Genomic DNA, 18,715 nt, shown 5'->3' on the forward strand with positions numbered 1-18,715 from the left:
AAATATTACTAATATTTGACCATTTTGACTTTCAAAAATGACCACTTTCTATGGTCTGACCCTACACCTAATGCACAGGGTTGGTGTGAGAATTAAATGTTGCCTACAATATGAACTTCATAAACATTTGCTCTTTTCTCATAAAAATAAACAGAAAAAAATGCAAACTAAGAAGATGCAGAATAAAGAGACTGTCAGCATCTTTCAGAGCTAAGCAGAGTTCTAGAGGTTAGATCCAGAGGTAAAAAGTTTTACCGGGCCACCCATGGCCCGAAACCACAGAGCACCATCTCTCAGATCAAACAGCAGTCTCTTTCCTGTGATAATGTGCCTCCTTCCAAAAAAATATTTAAGATGACTTACTATAAAATCCAGAAAATCCAGGACAGTTAAAGGTAGGGATAAAAAGGGATTCCAGAAACCTGAGTGGATTACAGACCACAGAATCCCAAGATCTGACAATGCTTTTCTTCTGGTTTTGATGCGTGGTGCCATGGCACAATGGGCAAACTTCGGCAAGAACGTTGTGTGTGTGTCTTGTGTGAGATGGACAGAGGGACTCTTTAATTTAGCACTGAGTACTTGGGCAGCACTGATCATCTAAGCCAGAAAGGACAAGGTTAGAGGTTCCCAGCTACAGTCCCCAAATGCCATGGATCCTTCAAAGTCATTTTGGGTGCCTCCAAGGTATTCTCAGCATCTCACAGAACATAAAGGAAATCACGCACTTATATTTGTATTTTTCCTTTGGTCTAGACTTATATCAACTCCGAGACCTGGCCTGAAGCTCTGATTGGCAGTTGTTTGTTGGAAAAAAGGGTCTTTAAAAGCAAGGAGAACATGTGGTGACTATAACATGCTACAGTGGAAAGACGGAAGCCTCTAGCGCCACTCACTGGTGGGAGGCTCACACAGTCATTCTCACCCCTGCCCTTCACTAGAACTGGAAAGGCAGAGAAGTTCCCCAGCCAGACTTTGCTGTTTGAACCAGGGAGAGCCTTCCTCCTGGGGAGGCAGGGAGTGTCCCTGAGGGAAGCATCATCTCTGGGGAGAGGCTCCATGGGGAGAGAAGGAAGGAGCCAGGTTAAAATCCCTGCAAATCTGTGGCTGCCATGAGGCTGGAGAGCGGCAACCCCAGGGCACAGGGATTCAGGGACAAGAAATCTCTCTGCTGGCTCAAATTACTTTCCCAGGACCAGAGTTCTGGGCTTGGGAACATCATGGTTTTCAGCCTGTTGCTTTTCTTTGTTTATTTTCAGTTAGTCTTCTCCAGACTTCAGAGTAAGTTTCTTGCCTCTGGAAAATTCCAGTCTGTCTCAGAAATGATGAGGGGACAAGGCCTGGGGACTTCTACTCACTCTGGAGAATGGAAGTGGTGGTGGGGGTTAAATACCAAAGGCAAGATCCTCAAGGGAGATTAAGACACAGCAGGCAGCTGAGGGACCCTCCCACCTGGGAGGCAGTAGGTGCGGTGGTAAAGTCCTCAGGTTTGAATCCTGACTTTATCACTAGCTGTGTGGCCTCAAGCAAGTTACCTAAACTCTCTGTGCCTCAGTTTTGCTAAAAAATGCCCAAATGTATCAGCAATTACATGTAGTCCAACCTAATATCCATCAAGTGCTTAGAACAGTATCTGGTACACAGTAAGCATTCAATACTCTTAACTAGGTGTCAGATTCTGTGCTGAGCATTTTACATGTAAAGCTCATTTAAACCTCCCAGCTATCCTGCGAGGTGGGAACTACCATTATTCCCATTTTACAGAGGAGCAACAGAGAAGTTAAATGACTTGTACAAGGTCCCAGAGCTGCCTGACCGGGCTGGGATCTGAAGCCAGGCAGCATGGGGTCAGAGGTCACGTGTTACCAGCGTGCTTTACAACCCCTGAAGAGCTATTAACCATGGTTTCAGCCGTTCCTGCGGAGTCTCACTCCGGAATCCTGAGCTCCAACCCACTGGGGCTCCAGTTCCGCCTCAGCAAGGGGATGTTCCGTTTTACCCCTCAGCCCAGCCCACTTGCAGGGCACCCCCAGGACAGGAAGGGCTGCCTCTTACCGCCTCCATTTTTCTGGCACAGGTAGGGGAACCTCCAGATGTTGCCGAGGCCCACGGAGAAACCGATTTGGGCCAGGATGTACTGCAGCTTGCTGTTCCAGGCTGGCCGGTCCTCCACATCCAGCTCCTCCTCCGCTGCCTTCTGCTTGCCTCCTGCCTCACCAGCCACATTCAGGACACTCTGCTTGTAGTCCACGGGCTCCTCGAGGGCCAGCAGGTCGGCCACCGACTCGGTGACATGCTCGCTGCTGTGCTCGCGCTGGGTCACCTTGCTGTTCTTCGGCATTGGTGCCACCTGGGCGGCACGGCCCTGCTCCTGGGCACACAGAGAAGGTGGGGTTCAGCAGCTGTCAGCTCCTTCTCATCCAGGGACCTGTGAGACCAGGCAAGCAGGTGAGGATTAGCTGGCTGCGGCAGTGAGGTGGGGAGCCAAAGTGGATGCAAACGAAATCAACACCCATCACACACTCTGAGCTTGGTCAGCAGCCCAGGTGAATTTCAGGTCACTTTTCATCCTTATTGAGCCTGTTTTCCTTCCCCCCCATCTGAGGAGCTCCAGGTCTACCAACTCAGTTTTCCCATTGGCCTTGCCTAAACATCATTAGAAAGGTAAATGTAAAGGGACAAAATAAGCAAAACCACACACCAGACCCAAAAGGGTCATCCATGACATTGCTCCTTTTCAAAATTGCAGATCCTAGAGTGTTCAAGACCCTTTGGGGTCACCAAGGTTGTTGCCAAGACCCAGCCCTCTTGTGATGTATTTAACCAAACCCATCTTAGGTTACTTAACAAGGCAAGACCCAGAAAAGCCAGTATCTGCCTTCTCTAGCATCTTTCGACTCAAAATGCAGTCCGTGGACCAGAAGCATCACCAAGGGCTTGTCAGAAATGAAGGTCTCAGGCCCACCCCAGACCCGTGAATCATTCTTTGCATTTTTATAGGATGCTAGGTGATTCAAAGGCACATTAATGTTTGCAAAGAAAAACCCTGGACGCCTCATCTTGGGGCCCCTGGAAACCAGCTCCTTCAGCCCCTTCATTCCCCAGAAAGGAGCAAGCTGACCAGGCTCAGCTAGATTCTGGCACCAGAGCCCTAAAAATGTTTGCTGGGTGCCAACAAATCCTGGGGCATCACTCAGCACTGACATTATCTGAGAGCCACTGCAGCCAAAAGCTGGTTCTCTATCCTTCAGCAACAGCTTTACAGCAGATAATGTCTGTACAACACAGGCGGGGGAAGCAAAACCCTCCCCTGCTGTTTTCATTCCTCATTTGTCTTTCATGCTTCTTCTTAAAGAAAGAGAGCACTCCGAATGTGAATTCTTTGAAGAATCCCAACATTCTGCTATGTTTCAAGGCACCTCCTCATTAAGGGGAGGTTGGAGTATTTAAAATTAAACACACACACATCCTGGCCTGCAGTTGCCCTGCATCTTTCTAGGGATGTAAATTACCCAGCTCTGTAATTACTTTATTAAAGGAACTAACTGTCTCTGCAAGACGTGCTCCCTGTTTGTTCTCCTCGGATGCACCACCTGAATGGCACACGCAAGGTTGCTGAGCAGCAGAAGGGCTGTGGCTGGCTGACTCCAGCAAAGACCCACCCTTGGAGAGAAGCTGGCCAGCCAGATCCTGTTACCTATGCCTGGCAGATGCAGACGGCTGTCCATAACGATCCGTGGGGTTAGCCAGCCCTCTCCAACCCTGGCCTGGGACCCCATCAGTGGCTGACACCTCCCTGCCCTCCTCACCCAAGTGGGACGAGTCTTTGGTGACTGCCCACTGCCACCCCAGGAACAGACAGGGTCTTGAGCTTTGGGGTGAGTGACTGGGACAGACCCATCCTAAAAGACTTCAGAATTCCCCCTAAGACACACAGCTGTCTGCTGGGACTCCACTTCATCACCCTGCTGGCCTGAGTCAGGGCACAAAAAGCCAGAGGACTGCTGGCTCCTCCCCCAGAGCTGAGGTAGTTTCCCAGGCAGCCAGGGTTAGTGGCTATGGGCATAGGCTCCAGCCTGAATTTAAGCCTGACTCTGCCACTTACCAACAGGGTGACTTAGGAAAATTACTTAACCTCTCTTTCCTTTCATGTTAAGCAAGGAAGATAAGAACGTCTACTTCCTGGGTTATTGTGGGTATTAAAGAAGTTACTAAATTCTTACAGTGGAATATTATACAGCCACAAAAAGGAATGGTGTTACTGACACATGCTGCAACTTGGACGAAACTTGAACAAGTTATACTTAGTGAAAGAAGCCAACACAAAAAATCACATATTATCTAACTTCTTTTATATGAAATGTACAGAATAGGCCAATCCATAGAGACAGAAAGCAGATGGGTGGTTCCCAGTGGGTAGGGGTAGCAAACGACAGGGGGGTGAGGGCTGGCATCTTCCCTTACAGCTTATGTCAAGAGCTTTTTATTAAGAACAAGAGGGGAGAAGGCTCAGTCCTCCCACCAGAGACTGCAATCACCATGGCACCTCGACTCAGGGCCTCTCTCCAGCTACTGTGCCTGCAGCAGGACTTGATCAGGACCATGTGCAATGCATTAGGCAGGATTTACTATTCATCACACCACACCTGGAGAGGACCAAGGGGGATTCCCACGAGTCTGCAGAATTTATTTTGAGGCTGACCCAGCAGAGCACGTCTGCCTATAAATAGCCTGGTGAATAGAAAGTCTGGTCACCAGCAGGAGAAAGGGCTGGGGGGTAGGGTGGGGGGAATCATCACTTTCCACTAGGAAAACTGAAGGACAAAATTAGCACATTCTGGTAAAACCAGAGAAGGATGCCCATGGCAGCCACAGGGCATCACCTCAATATGAGCTACTTCTCAAGGCTTCTCCAAGGTGCCATGAGTGTCCTGCACAGCAGGATGGGAGCCCCGGGTGCCGCCATGCCATTAGGGTTTGCAGGATGCAAAGTGCTGATAAGAACCTGCAAGCCAGTGCACTGGGCTGAAACAACCCAGGACCGGGGGTTGTTGGAAACCTCCAGGCCCAATGAATATATTCAGGTATCAGCAAAGTCAGACTCTTCAAATATTAAAGCCTGAGGGACCTCAGCAATTGCCTGATTCAATGCTCCCCATTGATATATGAGGAAACCAAGGCCTAGAGAGAGGATGTGAATTGCTCACAGCACCCAGGTCCTTTTGACTCCCGGGCCAGAGTGTCCCCTGGGAAGGCCCACCCACCGGGCCAGACTCAGCCGTGGGCGTACAGGAAGAGGCTGGCAGGTGTGGGGGTGGAGGGCATGGGCCCTGAAGCCAGACAGGCCTAGGTTTGAGAGATCCCATTCATTCATTCACTCGTTCATTCAACAAACATTCACCAAGTGTCTCCCGTGCACCAGGCAGTCAGCAGGCAATGTGACTCCTCTGGAGGAGATTAGATTTTTAGTAGAAGGGCCAGAAACTAAAGAAATAAATATATAATATAATGACCAGTGGGGATGCACACTGCAAGGAAAAACAGCACAGGGTGAGGTGCGGTGCAAGCTGGTGGGCTATTTTCATGGTTTGGGGAGAGGGGGTGGGTGGTCAGGAAAGGCATCTCTGAGGAGGTGAGGGCTGAGCAGAAGCCTGAGTGGCAGGGCAAGGGGTCCAGAGAGACGTGGAGGGTGAGTGGTGGCAGAGAGAACAGCAGCTCCAAAGCTCCTCACAGGAAAGCAATACTGGTGGGTTCCAGACACAGCCCAGTGGCCACAGCAGCCACCGTGGTGGCCGTATGGTGGGCAAGGGGCAGGGTGGGGAGGGAGGAGGGCGAGCCAGTGGGCCTGGCAGGTGCAGAAAGGACTCCGGCTGGCACACCGAGTAAGCAGGCAGCCATGTGCCAGCTGTACGCTCTTGGACAGGGCACTTTCATTCTGTGACCTCCAGTCTTCTCGTGGGTTCAAAGGGTCTATTTAATACTGACAGTTCCCGCCTAAATGAATGAAGTGCCTAGTCCAGAGCCAGGCACGCAGGAAGGACCCAAATGTAAGCTGGAGGGAAGCCTTGCATTATTTACCTTCATACATTTAAAAATATACGTCCCAATAAATCCCCTGTTGCTCCTCAGGAAGGACCAAAGTGAGTTTGCAGTGGAGTGGGGGGTGGAGGGCTGGAAGGAGCAATTTGCAACACCCTACGACACCCAGCGCCACTCACCACACCGCAGCAACACAGGAAGCCAGGGAAAGGCAACACTGCCCCAGGTCTTGTGTCCAGAAGATTAGCAATATCATCATGGATAAAAACAGTGCTTTGTATTAAAGGTTCAGCAGTATGACCATTAATAAAAACAAAAGTTTGAAATGGTCTAACACCACTCTTTATATACTTTACTGCTACAGGATGGTGACTCCGCTCAGGAGTCAGGTCACCTGGGTTCAAATCCCAACTGCCTGCCTTGGGCAAGTTTCTTAACCCCACTGAGCTTCAGCGTCCTTGTCAGTAAAAGGAGGGTCATAACCGGGTCTGCCTTGTAACATTGGGAGGAGGAAATTTGTATGGTTCTTATAATGGTGCCCGGCACCCAGGAAGCACTCACAGATGCTGCCTCTTCCACTGATCTCATTTGGTTCATACTGCAGCCCAGGGGCCATCACCCCGTGTCACAGATGAGACCCTGGGAAGCACAGAGCATGGCCCATGTCACACAGCGGTCAGCACCCAGGTCCCCTGACTCCTGTGTTCACTCCACTCTCCAGGATGAAAGGTTCTTTAAGGGGAGCAGCGGCAGTGACTCGGATCTACCCACCCACCCAGGCACCCTCACCTCCACAGTCTGAGTCCACATGTTGGCAAAAGGTCAGCTTCCAGACCAGGGCATGGGAGCCCGATGTGTACCCAGTCAACGATGCTGAAGCATCGCCCAGGACAAGCACGGAGGTCAGAGAAGCACCAGGGAGAAGGCTCCTCTCTGCCCCTGCCGTTGTGTGCCATGGCACCAGCCAGGGCCCAGGCATCAGGAGGCTGCTGGCTGCTCATCCTGGCCAAGCACCCACCAACTGTGCAAACTGGCGCCACTGCTTTACCCTCCCTGGGCCTCAGTTTCCCTGTGTGTAAAATGGGTTGATCTGGATCATCTCTACGGCCCCCTTCAGCTCCAGCATATATCCAGAAAGCACCTCTCCCAGATGTGTGTTTGAACAAAGTGCAACCTGCCCTGGGCTCCAGGTGCAACGGGTTCTGACGCCTGTCTGTCCTGCCACCCTCTATCTCAGGGCCCTTTGTGGGACTGTGTTGACAGCCAGCCCCGCCATACTATAATTATACCCCTGTAGTAACTAGGGTGGGTTGTAAAGTTGCTTTCATGAGCAGCACATCAGATGATTAAGTTCCATGGTGCTCTCTGAAAGGAATGCCTCAATTACTTAAAGCACAATTCGAGGGGGCTCGAGTGCTGAGAAAGCCCTCAGTGCCAGATCTGTCACTTAGCAACCAGTGCAGCTTACGACTCAGAATAGCACAGATGACAGAAACAGGACTGAGCGAGTGAACTGCAAATTTTCTTAAAAGGAGAAAAAAAATAGTGCAACTAGGAGGCAGACAGGTAAAAATATCTCCTGCCAGAGGGCTTATGGCTCCACAAACAATTTCCAAGCACAGCCCTTGGCAGTCAGCTCAAGGGGGTGGCGGGTGGCTGCTTGTCCTGCGACCAGGGCCAAGCCCGGAGCCCAGGGACGGGAAGAGGGCCTCTTCTGGAACACTGAGGTCAGGCTGACCCCTGCACTTGTCTCCTGGGGCTGGGGTGTCTCTTGCTCAGCCCCCAGGAGGGACCCAATGTTGGCAGCTGCTACCCGAAAGCCTTGTGTTGTTTGCCTTTACAGATTTAAAAATATCTAAGTCCCCAGAGGTATTTTTGGCCACACATATCCCCTTTTCCTCCTCAGGAAGGGCCAGAGTGAGTTTGCAGTGTGGGGGGTGGGGGTTGAGGGGAACGAAAGCATTTTGCAATACCACCACCTCAGAAATGTACCACAGAGATGTTGCACAGGTGACTCAGGGGACAAACCGGAATCATTTGTTTTCTAAGTCAGACTCCCAGGGGGAGCCGAGCGGAGGAGCCGCCATCTTGGGGAAAGCAGGCAGCAACGTGACAACAGACCCAAAGCACCCACTTGGCGGAGCCCACGGGTGTACCCAGCTTTGCTACCCTCAGATCCCGTTACGTAGGCCTGGAAACAATGCTGTAACGACAACACATATTCTTAAATACAAGCCAGAACAATGGGAAGCCTTGAAGAGCCACCAGAAAAGGAGGGCAGGGCGAGAAAGCCCAGCTCCCCAGGCCTCAAGCCAAGGTCCGGTTCCAGAACATCTGGTGGTGGGAAGGAACAGTGGCCAGGTCGCTTTCCTTCAGAGAATGCCCAGCTGCTTCCATGTGACAAGAAGTTGTGGCCCAAACAGCTCTCCTGATTACCTCAGAGCCTCTGCGTTTCCTCTGAGCCCCAAACAGGTCAGACTGTTATCAAAGACACAAACTAGCCTCCAAATTATTTTAAATTGTTTTATTGAAGAAGCCTCTGACAGATAAGAACCACAGCACCATTCTTTTTTTTTCCTAACTGAAAATAAATTAAATTATAAAAAAGTGAGCGAGAAAGAAAGAGAAAATTCACAGAAAACTTTGATCAGAAGAAAGGTGCCAAGATGCAGAGAAAGAGAAACACAATATATGAGGAACAAAAGGCTCGGAGGGAGGGACAAAGACCAGGGCTGATCGGGGCTGCTCAAGGCTGGGCACCCCACTCACTCCCTGCTCTCAAATCTCTGGGCGGCAACGTGCTTGACCGCTCTCTCCTCCACCCCACATTCAAACGTCACAAAGTCCTGTTAGTGTGTTCCGATCTGGCTCCCCCTTCCCACCTCCTCCTGCTCGAGTGCAGGCCTTTATTCTCTGTCTCGACAACTGCACCCAATATCCACCTGACTGTCCCCCTAGACCATCCTTCACATTTGCCTTCAGAGGCGTCTGCTTGAGAAACCACACGGCTCTGCTCCCTCACTGCCTACTGACGAGCCCACGGCTCTTTCCACGGCATTTGAGGTTCCTCCACTGAGCCCCCTAGTCCTCCCCAGCCTCAACTTCCACTTCTTCCCCAGCCAACTCACCACACCCTCTGCTTACATCCCCGCCCCCTCCTCCACCTCCAGAGACTCTTCTGGGATTTCAAGGTCCCCTGCCCGCCTCTGGGACATCTTCCGTGATCCTCTGGGTGGATCAGGTTCCCCTTCTAAGCATGCTCCTTTGAAATACTATTTAACACTTTTACCATTTGCCTTTCTGGTATAACTTGTTGTTTACATGCCTGGTACGTGCCTTTTCTAAACAAGAAGCTCCTTGAGGGCAGGAACCAAGGTGCATTCATCTTTGTATCCACCCTCTGCAGCCTGCTGCACAGCCAGTGCCTGGCAAACACTGGTTACTCCAAATTTCTATGGACTGAGTGTGGAATTTACAGATGTTCTGTGGTCCTTCCCTTTCCACCTCTGAGAACAACCAGCTTCCAATGTTTAAATCCTAACTGCTGCCTTAGCCTTTGAAACAAAGAGGTGGAGGAGGGGGTTGGGGGAGCTAACAGATCTGATGAGAGAGGCCTTAAGCCCATTTGACATCTGCACGTCCCGCAAGAGGGCTCTAATGGAGAACAGCCCTGCAGCACGTGCGGGGAGGACGCGAGCACTTGGAAGCCAGCTTTCTGTTCCTTATTCATCTGTAAAACAGGCAACACAGCTTACCTACTAACTGCATCTGGTTACCACGAGGATCAAAGGAGAAAGAGAAAAGAAAGATTACTTAGATGTTAAATAGAGTGGTAATTTTCTGACTTCATTTCACAGGTTTGTCGGGTTTGTGTTTTACTCTCCCGTCCATGTCTCAATTCTTTGCCTCTACAAGACCAAACTCTGGTGTCTTACCATTACATGTGCTCAATAAAAACAATATGAATGAAATGAACGAATGAATGAAATTAGTGAATTTTGAAACAACCTCCCTGAAAAAATTGTCTAGTGTCTGCTATATTTTCCCAGCTCCAAAATTTTCCCATTTTCTGACACAATATTCTGATACAAGGACATTTCATGTTCCAAGGATGCCCCAAGTGACATTTCAAAAGCTAAGCTAAACTAGGAAGACTGGCCATCGCTCACTGACTTCATGCCTCCTGTAAAGGAGCCACTATTTGTGCCTCGCTGTCACCACTTTGTAGACAAGAGCCACCCTCACTCCAGAGAATAAACTTTGGAAGGGGCACAGTGCTGGCACAGAGCATTCCACGGGACTGCAAGGACCATTCCAAACAACAAATCAGGCAAGGGAGGCAACGGGATCTTCTGCAGCCCACCCGCCTTCCTCTTGCATTTGCAAGTGTGTTCTCTGCAGTCGATATTTTGTTTTCTTAGTCAAGAGGAAGGAGAAGTAGGAAAGGGGGCAGATGGTCCAGAGGGGGAGGAACTGGCACTGGGAAATGTGGATGGAACCAGTGCAAACAGAATTATCAGGCTCCATTTTACCCTTTCACGTGAGGGGAAAATGCAGGCTCGGCGGGTGGGTGAGCGGGAGCAGCGCCAGGGCCACCCCACGGTGCCTTCTCCCTTGACTAGAATTTAGGTGCTGAGGGATCTCCTGGGCGAACTTCTAAAGGCAGGGTGGGACACAGAAATAACAACAGCAACCAGACAACACTTCTTGAGCACATACTCTGGGCAGCTGTTGTGCTGAGTGTCTTACATCCATTAAGTCCTTTTACTATGCACTGATGATTATGCAAGGCAGGCACCACTATTATTCCCATTTGACAAGAAATAGAGGCTGAGGGATTAATTACCCATATCTCATTGAAGTTAAGATGCTTTGATGCTGCACTTTCTTGAACTTGAAGTGTCCACAGAAGGTTTTCCCACAATTAGACCACCACTGAGCCCTGACCGACAGTTATTGGGAGATGCCACAAACTACATGTCATGTCCTGATTTTAAGGTGTTACAATGTGCAAAAGATGCACTTTGGAATCAATGAGATAAGGTAACTCGTCCATAGTTACACAGGCAAAAAGTGGAGGCAACTGGATCTGCACCAACATAGTCTAACTCTGGAACCCTGCCTCTTAACCACAATACTATTGTAGAAAGATCGTGGGCTTTGAAGCCAGAAAAACCTGAATTTGAGTCCTGCTCTGCCACTTACTATACGTGTTTGGAAAAGTACACAACCTCTCTTGAGTTTCAGTTTCTGGACCTGAAAGGATGGGGATGAAGGTTCATATCTTCTGGGGTTTTCATGAGGATTATACATGAGTTAACAGAGCACTGTGCTCAACCCAGGCCAGGCCCACAGGGGACACTCCATAAGCCAGAGCCAGTTGCCCTGTGGATACCCTGAGAAAGCATTCATGGCAGAGGGAAAAGAAAGTGCAAAGGCCTTGAGGCAAGACCAGAAAGAAGGGCCACGTGGCTAAAGAATCCCAAGCAAAGAAAGGGTGGGAGGTGCTGAGAGAAGAAGATAGCTAGAAACCAGTTTGGGCAGGCCTCATATGCCATGGACAAGAGTTTGGGTTTTATTTCAAGGCCAGTAGGAAACTGTTGGAGGTTTTGGAGCAGGGGAGTGATGTGACCCCATTGTTTTAAAAGGGATCCCTAGCTGCCTGTAAGGCAACGAGTGAGGAGTGAGGAAGCAGGGAGGGTAGGTAAAAGATGGAGGTGACCTGGCTCAGGCTACTGGAGTAAATTTAGGTTTCAAAGGGAGAGGGATTTGGAGGGCCACCAGATGCCAACTGACACACCAGCTCCCGGACAAGTAGGGGACAAATGTGACTCTCCCAATTTGGAAAAAGGAAACTTAAAAAAATCTGACATGAAAATATAAAGTCTACAAGCGATGAGCAAAGGTGTCACCCCGTTCTTTCTTCATTCATGGGTGGCCCACAGTGGTGATAGACAAGTCCTCATAGCATCTGTCCAAATCCTCTGACCTCGATGTTTTAACACAACTATTTTCTCTTGACTTGGAGAGAAGCAGAAGGAACCAAGGGTGTCCAATTACCTGAGTTGCCCAACAGACTGCTGAAAACACTTGAAGGAATAGTGATCAGAAACCCTTAATTACAGTCCCAACATGATGTCTATTTTCTGAGAATAAAAAGATCTGTGTCTCTGTCCTCAGCAGCCTTCAGTGCAGCAAAGCCCTCCTCTCAGTGACAAGATGCAGGTCAATCGAGATCAAAGGGAAGGGGCCTACTATGTCTGGGAACCTATATATATGTTATTTATCCTCCCAACAACTGGAACAAAGTGTAATTCTCATTTCACAGACAAGGAAACTAGGCTAAGAGAAGAAAATCATCATGGACAAGATGAACCAACCATTAAATAGAAGAGTGGAGATTCAAACTGTCATTTACCAAACCCGGCAGCCCATATTTTTTCCAATGTACTGGTGCTTTCCAATCATTTTCATGCCATCACACACACAGAAGTAATACTGTTATGGCACACTGGGATAAATGGATAAGGTTCTACCACCCTTGGCCACTCCAGAATACTCCAAGGGATGAGGGCATCATTATCTCTGGGCCACATGCTACCCTATGTGGCACTAGTTGGGAGGTTCTGCAATGTACTGTGCTGCCTTTCCAAATGCTTTATCTAAATCCGATGCAGGAAGTCGACAGTGGAACAAGTCCATTTGCTATCATTTCTCCCTGAGGCCAGGAGCTTCCCCACTTGGCCAGTCCTTTCCCAAAGTTATGCAATGTTGAGGACTGGTCAAGGAGATTCCTTCCAGCTATTCTAAAGGAGTCTCCAAATTTCTAGCAGATCCAGAGCCTCAGTGGTGTGCCAGGACCATGGACAGCGCTCACTAGACCATTCCGGGGAACCAGTGCTAGGCTGCCAATAAGCATTGGAGCACATGCCCATCTTCCTTTAGAGCCTGGGAAGAGAAGGTCTACACCCTTAACGAATCCTCTCACCTGGTAGCATGGCATCTGCTAGCACCACCACATCACATGCTAGGTAGCTTTACCAAACAGCACTCCTGCTCTGTGTACAGCTGGCATGAGATTTTAAACCCCAGGAGCCCAGGAGTCTTATAATTAAAGAGAAAGTTCAACCAGCAGGATTTTGGGGTGTGGACCAATGAATTCTATTTGCAAGTGAAAGGTGGGAAATTAGTGGCGCAGAGAATCCAGAAGCAATTCTAATCAAACCAGTAATTGGAAATGATGGAGTAGGGCGAGAGGCAACTTGTTATCTTCAAATGAACTGCTGCATAGGCTCTGGAAGGCAGAGTGGCAGTTCAGTGTGACAACTGCAGCCGCTGAGATGACCCCAGGGCCTGGAAGCTGTAGATTCACTTCTCTGCCTCAGCCCCACTCCACAAGAGGTCACAGAGCAAACAGGGCTTTTAGCCCGAACCCTATTTAGGCTGCTTCAAATTGGGGATACAGGCTACCTCAGATTTACCTGACCCAGGATTATTCTCTTAACAAAACACACCTGGTTCTGAAAATTTTCTTTTCTTCTGAACATGAGAATGATTTAGCACAGTAATTCATATTGCATCTGCATTTATGTTCTCCCATGTGAGGCTTTTTTTTTTCCATACACAGTGAATATCTATGTGTTATAAATAACTGGATTTACCTATAGATGAGCAAAGTTTTAATAAAAAATTGATTACTCACAGGAGGGGAGAGGAAAATTATCAAATGACTGTCTCCTTTATAAAATGGCTGCCTGTGGAGCAAGGGCTCCTGGGAAGTCCTCCCTGTCTGGCTGGGGGTGGGACAGTATTGATGTTTCTAGTCCAGGTATCCAGCCTTATTTACAGGAACATCCTGCTGAGCTCTCAGGTGGTTTGGAGAAGGCACGAACAATATGGGCCTGTTCCTCCTGGAATGGTGATTTCTCAGAGAGAGAAGAGACAGAGAAGCAGGAGGAATCAGATGCCGGGTTTCCCAGAATAGCCAAGGATGCAAGTGGCAGAGGCCCAGGGGTGAGGAGAGTGGGCTCTCTGTGGGACAAGCCCGGGAAGCAAGCAGTGTCCCTTCGAGCAGCCCAATGCCAGCAGCTGCTGTCAGTAACCTTAGAGTATTAGCAGTTTTGCTCTGGGGGGTCTGGACCTCATCAGAAACCACTGCCAATCCTTGGCACATGCTCTCCAGCAGAGAAACCTGACACACCAGGGCTCCCATCAGTGGCTGGTCGGCCTTGAATCTGCAGATGCAGAAATTCTCGGGGCAGCATCCAGCCTGCTTCTGGCTCTTTCCTCGTGCTCCAGGCACTGAGTCCCTGACTTGGACAAACTTTAAGGGAATGAAGTAGAGGGTGGCAGAGGTCAGAGAGAGAAAAGACAGGAACAGGACAATGAAGCACCAAGATGTAGCCTGGGAACTTATTCTGGATTTCTACCCACCTGGAGCCACGTACCATATTCTCCAAGCCCTGGAAGTTTGGGCATGTTCTCTACCAATTTCCCATTGATAGGGGCTCATCTCTTCCTTTCTCAGGGTGCTTCTTAAAGAAATGGTCCTTAGGGCTTCCACAACTTCATTCGGGCAAATGCCTGGGTTGCCAGCAAACATATATTAAGAACTTATGGAGACATGTGATGCAGTGGTTAAGAGCATGAATTTTGGTATCTGACAAACCTGAGTTCAAATTCTCGGGTTGCCACTTACTACCTGTGTGACCTTGAGCAAACTGTTTAGCCTCTCTGAACTTCAAGTTGCACATCTAAAAACCACTGATAGCAATATCTGTCTCCTGGGACTGTAGTGAAGATTAAAAGAGATGGTGTGTAAATAAAGCACTTAGCACAGCTTAGAAGCCTCAAAAAAAAAAAAAAAAAAAGTGGATATTATCACTATGTGCCAAGCAGTGTGAGTTACTGGAATCCAGAGCTGCACCCGCTCCTCCTAAAAGCACCTAAAGTAGCATTTCCCAACAGATTACTGTCCCACCTAAGTTCAGGATAATACTTAGCAATCAACTCTACCCATGAACTGTGCTTCTGACCTCTGGCAGCCTGGGACACCAATTGGAGGAGGCTGATGTAAATGGCTGATGCTACAGATGTTTGGTTATGAAGACTTCTTACAGATCAGACTGGAAGCAGCAGATAACTCAGACTAATTCTAGGACAGAAGCTTGAATCCATCTTCCCCTTAAACTGTTCTGCTGCTTATCTTTGTGGCTTTAAAGGGATTAATGATGAATTGTCCTGCTGTGGCAACCTGTATGGAAACATGAGGGAAGGGAGGGTGCAGAGGCAGAAGGAAATTGTTTCCCAGGAATCCTCTTTTCTGTCCCCATCATCCTTGAAATTTACCTCCAGATCCAATGGGGAGGACAGTAATTCCAGGATGAATGCACACCTTACACACACACACACACATGCACACTTCTAACAGCAGACTGGTATTCCCTGGGTCAGCATGGCCTTTTTCTTGCTATATTGGGGATCCTCTGATATCCTTCACTCTTGAGGTACACACATCTTCAGGGAGCAAGGGACCCAGAATCCTTCAGGAAAAGGCTGGAGACACATGCCTCTTCAGCCCTGCCACTCCTGGATGGTCTTGCAGCTACCAACTCCATCTATGGGAAGTGGGATAGACCTATTTAAAGGGCAGAGACCCCTGAAGGCCACCGAGTAAGTGCTACACAGCTAGGGACCAGGTGATGGTCATGAACAATCCCAAAGAGTCAAGGTTTGTCCTGGAGCCTCACCCTGGAGACTTCACAGCAGCTAAAGGCACCTGGCAGATGCTGCATAACTCTGTCCCCACTTCCACCCCTCCAATGGCCCTGCTCTTACTCAGGCTTCCCCATTCAAGGTCTTCCAGGGGAGACTTCAGGGTTGGAAATAGGTCAGCTTGAAGCAGAGTGACTGGTCCTTCTTAATCACATGAGAAGCCCAGCCACTTCCATTTGTCTCCACATCCCCTCTCATACTCAGGAGCAGGAGCAGGGAGAGAAAGAATCACTTCCAGTTAAGGCTCCTCAGGGAAGAGGCAGATAACACATTGAGTACCTGCTATGTGTCCAGCACTGGGCTCAAAATAAGCCCATGGAGAAAGTACTGTAGGCATCCCGTTTTACTGAGAAACAGAAAACTGAGGCTCTGAAAGTGAACGGCTTGTCCAAGATCATCCCACTGGCACCTGGCAGAGCCCTGGGCCCAGAACTGACTGCAATCACAGCTCACCTCCTCCCACCCCCAGCCTCCCTCAACCCAGCCCTGCTCATCTTCCCTGTGTGGTCAGAGCCCCAGGACCCTTGCCCAGCAGCCAAGCAGCCTGAGTTCTGCTTAGCTTACTCTGAGGACTCGCTCACCCCTGGCCAATGGCCCCCAAACACTTGGGGCATGGACCACTGCTGCTCACGAATCCTGTTAAACAACTCTATTCAACTCACAAACAGCTGACACACAACTCTGCATGTGACTCAGGGCAAACAAACTCACTCCAATCAGAGCTGGTGGGCACGATTTGCCTCCTGCACTGAGTCACCCTCCGGGCTGAGCTGCAGGGATTCTCTGAAACTAAACCACCTACTTAGCCACAGCTGCTCCGTTAGAGAAAAAGCCAGCGGAGGAAGGGGAGCCTCTGACCGTCCCCGTGGATGGGCCCCAGCCAAGGACAACCAGGTGTGACCGCAAAGCCCTTCCGGCCCAAGGGATGGGTCCACCTCCCAGGGCCCTGAGATAATGTAAGGACAGCATGAGCCACAAGAGGCCTCCACTGTTGAGCTGAACACACTGACCTTGTTCTCCTGACATCAGTCAGCAAGCACCGCACAGCCAAACTCAGGCCCTTCACTAAAGTTTTGGTTGAATATTTTTAGAGCCATTACAGCATTTTCTTCCTTCCTAGAAGTCCCTGTAAACAAGGGCAGTGTCCTCAAAAGAATCTACCCTTCTCTATACCACTCCTCCATCTCCCTAACCCAACTTCAGCATGCCTCGTGTCACACCTGAATTGCCACAAAGGTAGCTCTGGTTAGAAATTTCCTAATCCAAAGGGCCCATTAAAATACTTCTCTAAATATGAAAGGAGAAAGAAAATTAAATTTAAAAACAAACAAAAACACCCGAAAGCGACTCGGTCCTGTAAGGTGAGTGGCCTCGGGATTTAAAAACACTTGGAGGCCGGACACGGCTGTCCCGGTCTAAGAAATAAACATAAGGTTCCTTCCAAGGCGGCTGCGCCCGTGGGCGAGAGGCCCTCGCTAGAGTACTGGGACCATCGCTTCAGATCGCGGCGCGTAGGTACAAATGTGGCCGAGAGGCCTTTCCGCCGACTGCGCCCGCTCCAGAGCGGCACCCCACGCACGTCCCCCAGCCTCCGCCCCTCGGTTCCCAGATGCGCTTCCCTCGAGGGAGGAAGGACTCCCGCTCCCTCGGAATTCAGCGAGGACTAGTTCCAGGACTGGTAATTAAACCCTCCTCTCGGGTGTGAGCGCTCTGTTCTCCTGCCAATGTTACTGTCAAGGTCACGGGCCTGAGGCCGAGCGGCTAGGGCTGGGGTCTCCCGCCGCGCGGGAACCTCCGCGCGAGAACTGCGCCCTGGGAGCGCAGTTCCGGGCGGCGGGACCCGCCGGGCCTCCTCCCTGGTCCCCCTCCTCGGTCCACCTCCCCTGTGCTCCACAGGCGCTCCCTCTGCAGCCCAGCCAGACTATCTCCGGAGTTCTCGGGCCCTCCTGAGCTCCGGAACGCGAAGCCCCATGCCCGACGGTGCACGCTGCGCTGAGCACCACCGCTGCGCCAGAGGAGCGCGGGCTCGCGGGCTCGCGGGCTCCCGTGCTCCGTCGCCAGGCAACGGCGGCTCGAGCTGCTGGAGGAACCCAGGGTCGGCGCAGGACCCGGCGGATACGGGGCTGCGCCTCCTCGCACCTCGGCCCTTAGGCCGGGGCCGGACCAGGCAAAGTTGCGATGGCTTGCCGGGTAAGGCCGGGCGGGGCGCGGCCGGCGACTCACCTGTCCCGCGTGGACCGTCGCGCGGATTCAGCCCCTGCACTCTCGCGGAGGAGCTGCAGTCCCCGACGGGTCGCCGGCGCACAGCCCTTCCTTGTGGTAACCGGAGTCCGGCGTTGACAGGCCCCCGCCGGGTCTGGGGGGTGGGAGCGCGCGACCTGCGCGCCAGCGCACGCGACTCCGCTCGCTCCTTGCTCGCTCCCGCGCCTCGGGTCCTGGCTCGGCTCCCGCCCGCCACGCGCTCAGGCCCCGGGGGGAGCGGCCCGGGGGCCCAGGTCCCGCGGCGGAGGGAGCAGGTTGGGCTGCAGTCGCTGGTGTCCAGTGCCGCCCTCCCCGCGTCCTGGCCGCGCCAGCTCTGCGGAGCGGAACGGAGCTGGGCGGAGCGCGGCGCGCACTGTTCCCTCGCTTTCGGAGAGGCCACCCAGGCGCCGGGGCGCCGTGACGCAGGCTTGACTCACGCACGGACCCGCGTCAATGCGAGGCTTTGGAGCCGCGAGCGAGGCTCTGATGGCCGACGCAGGCAGACGGGGTGGGCAGAGAGCAGGAGACGGGAAAACCTAGGGAGCAGTCTCTTGAGGCCAGTGGGCAGGTAACCTAGACCTTGGGGCCCTTACCAAGGCCTCTGCCCTAGGAGGGGAATGGGGCCCCAAAAGCCAAAGCCCTCTTGATCCCTGGGCCTCAC

General features: G+C 51.1%; 1 protein-coding gene across 2 annotated transcripts in view; it reads right to left on the bottom strand.

The window, feature by feature from the left end:
- The window catches only part of SLC6A17 (solute carrier family 6 member 17), a 43,775-nt gene extending 25,352 nt beyond the window's left edge, over nt 1–18,423 (bottom strand). Inside the window, exons 1-2 of one of the 2 annotated variants that reach the window (XM_037826439.1) lie at nt 18,037–18,423; nt 2,056–2,371 (exon numbers count right to left, since the gene is read on the bottom strand). In XM_037826439.1, the coding sequence (XP_037682367.1) occupies nt 2,056–2,341 (286 nt within the window). In that variant the 5' untranslated portion in view covers nt 2,342–2,371; nt 18,037–18,423. Of the gene's footprint in view, nt 1–2,055; nt 2,429–18,036 lie in introns of both variants that reach the window. The other variant, XM_037826438.1, reaches the window with a different exon arrangement.
- Between the last annotated feature and the right edge of the window lie 292 nt (nt 18,424–18,715).

The sequence above is a fragment of the Choloepus didactylus genome, chromosome 2 (genome assembly GCF_015220235.1).
Source record: "Choloepus didactylus isolate mChoDid1 chromosome 2, mChoDid1.pri, whole genome shotgun sequence".
In the NCBI taxonomy this organism is placed as follows: domain Eukaryota; kingdom Metazoa; phylum Chordata; class Mammalia; order Pilosa; family Megalonychidae; genus Choloepus; species Choloepus didactylus.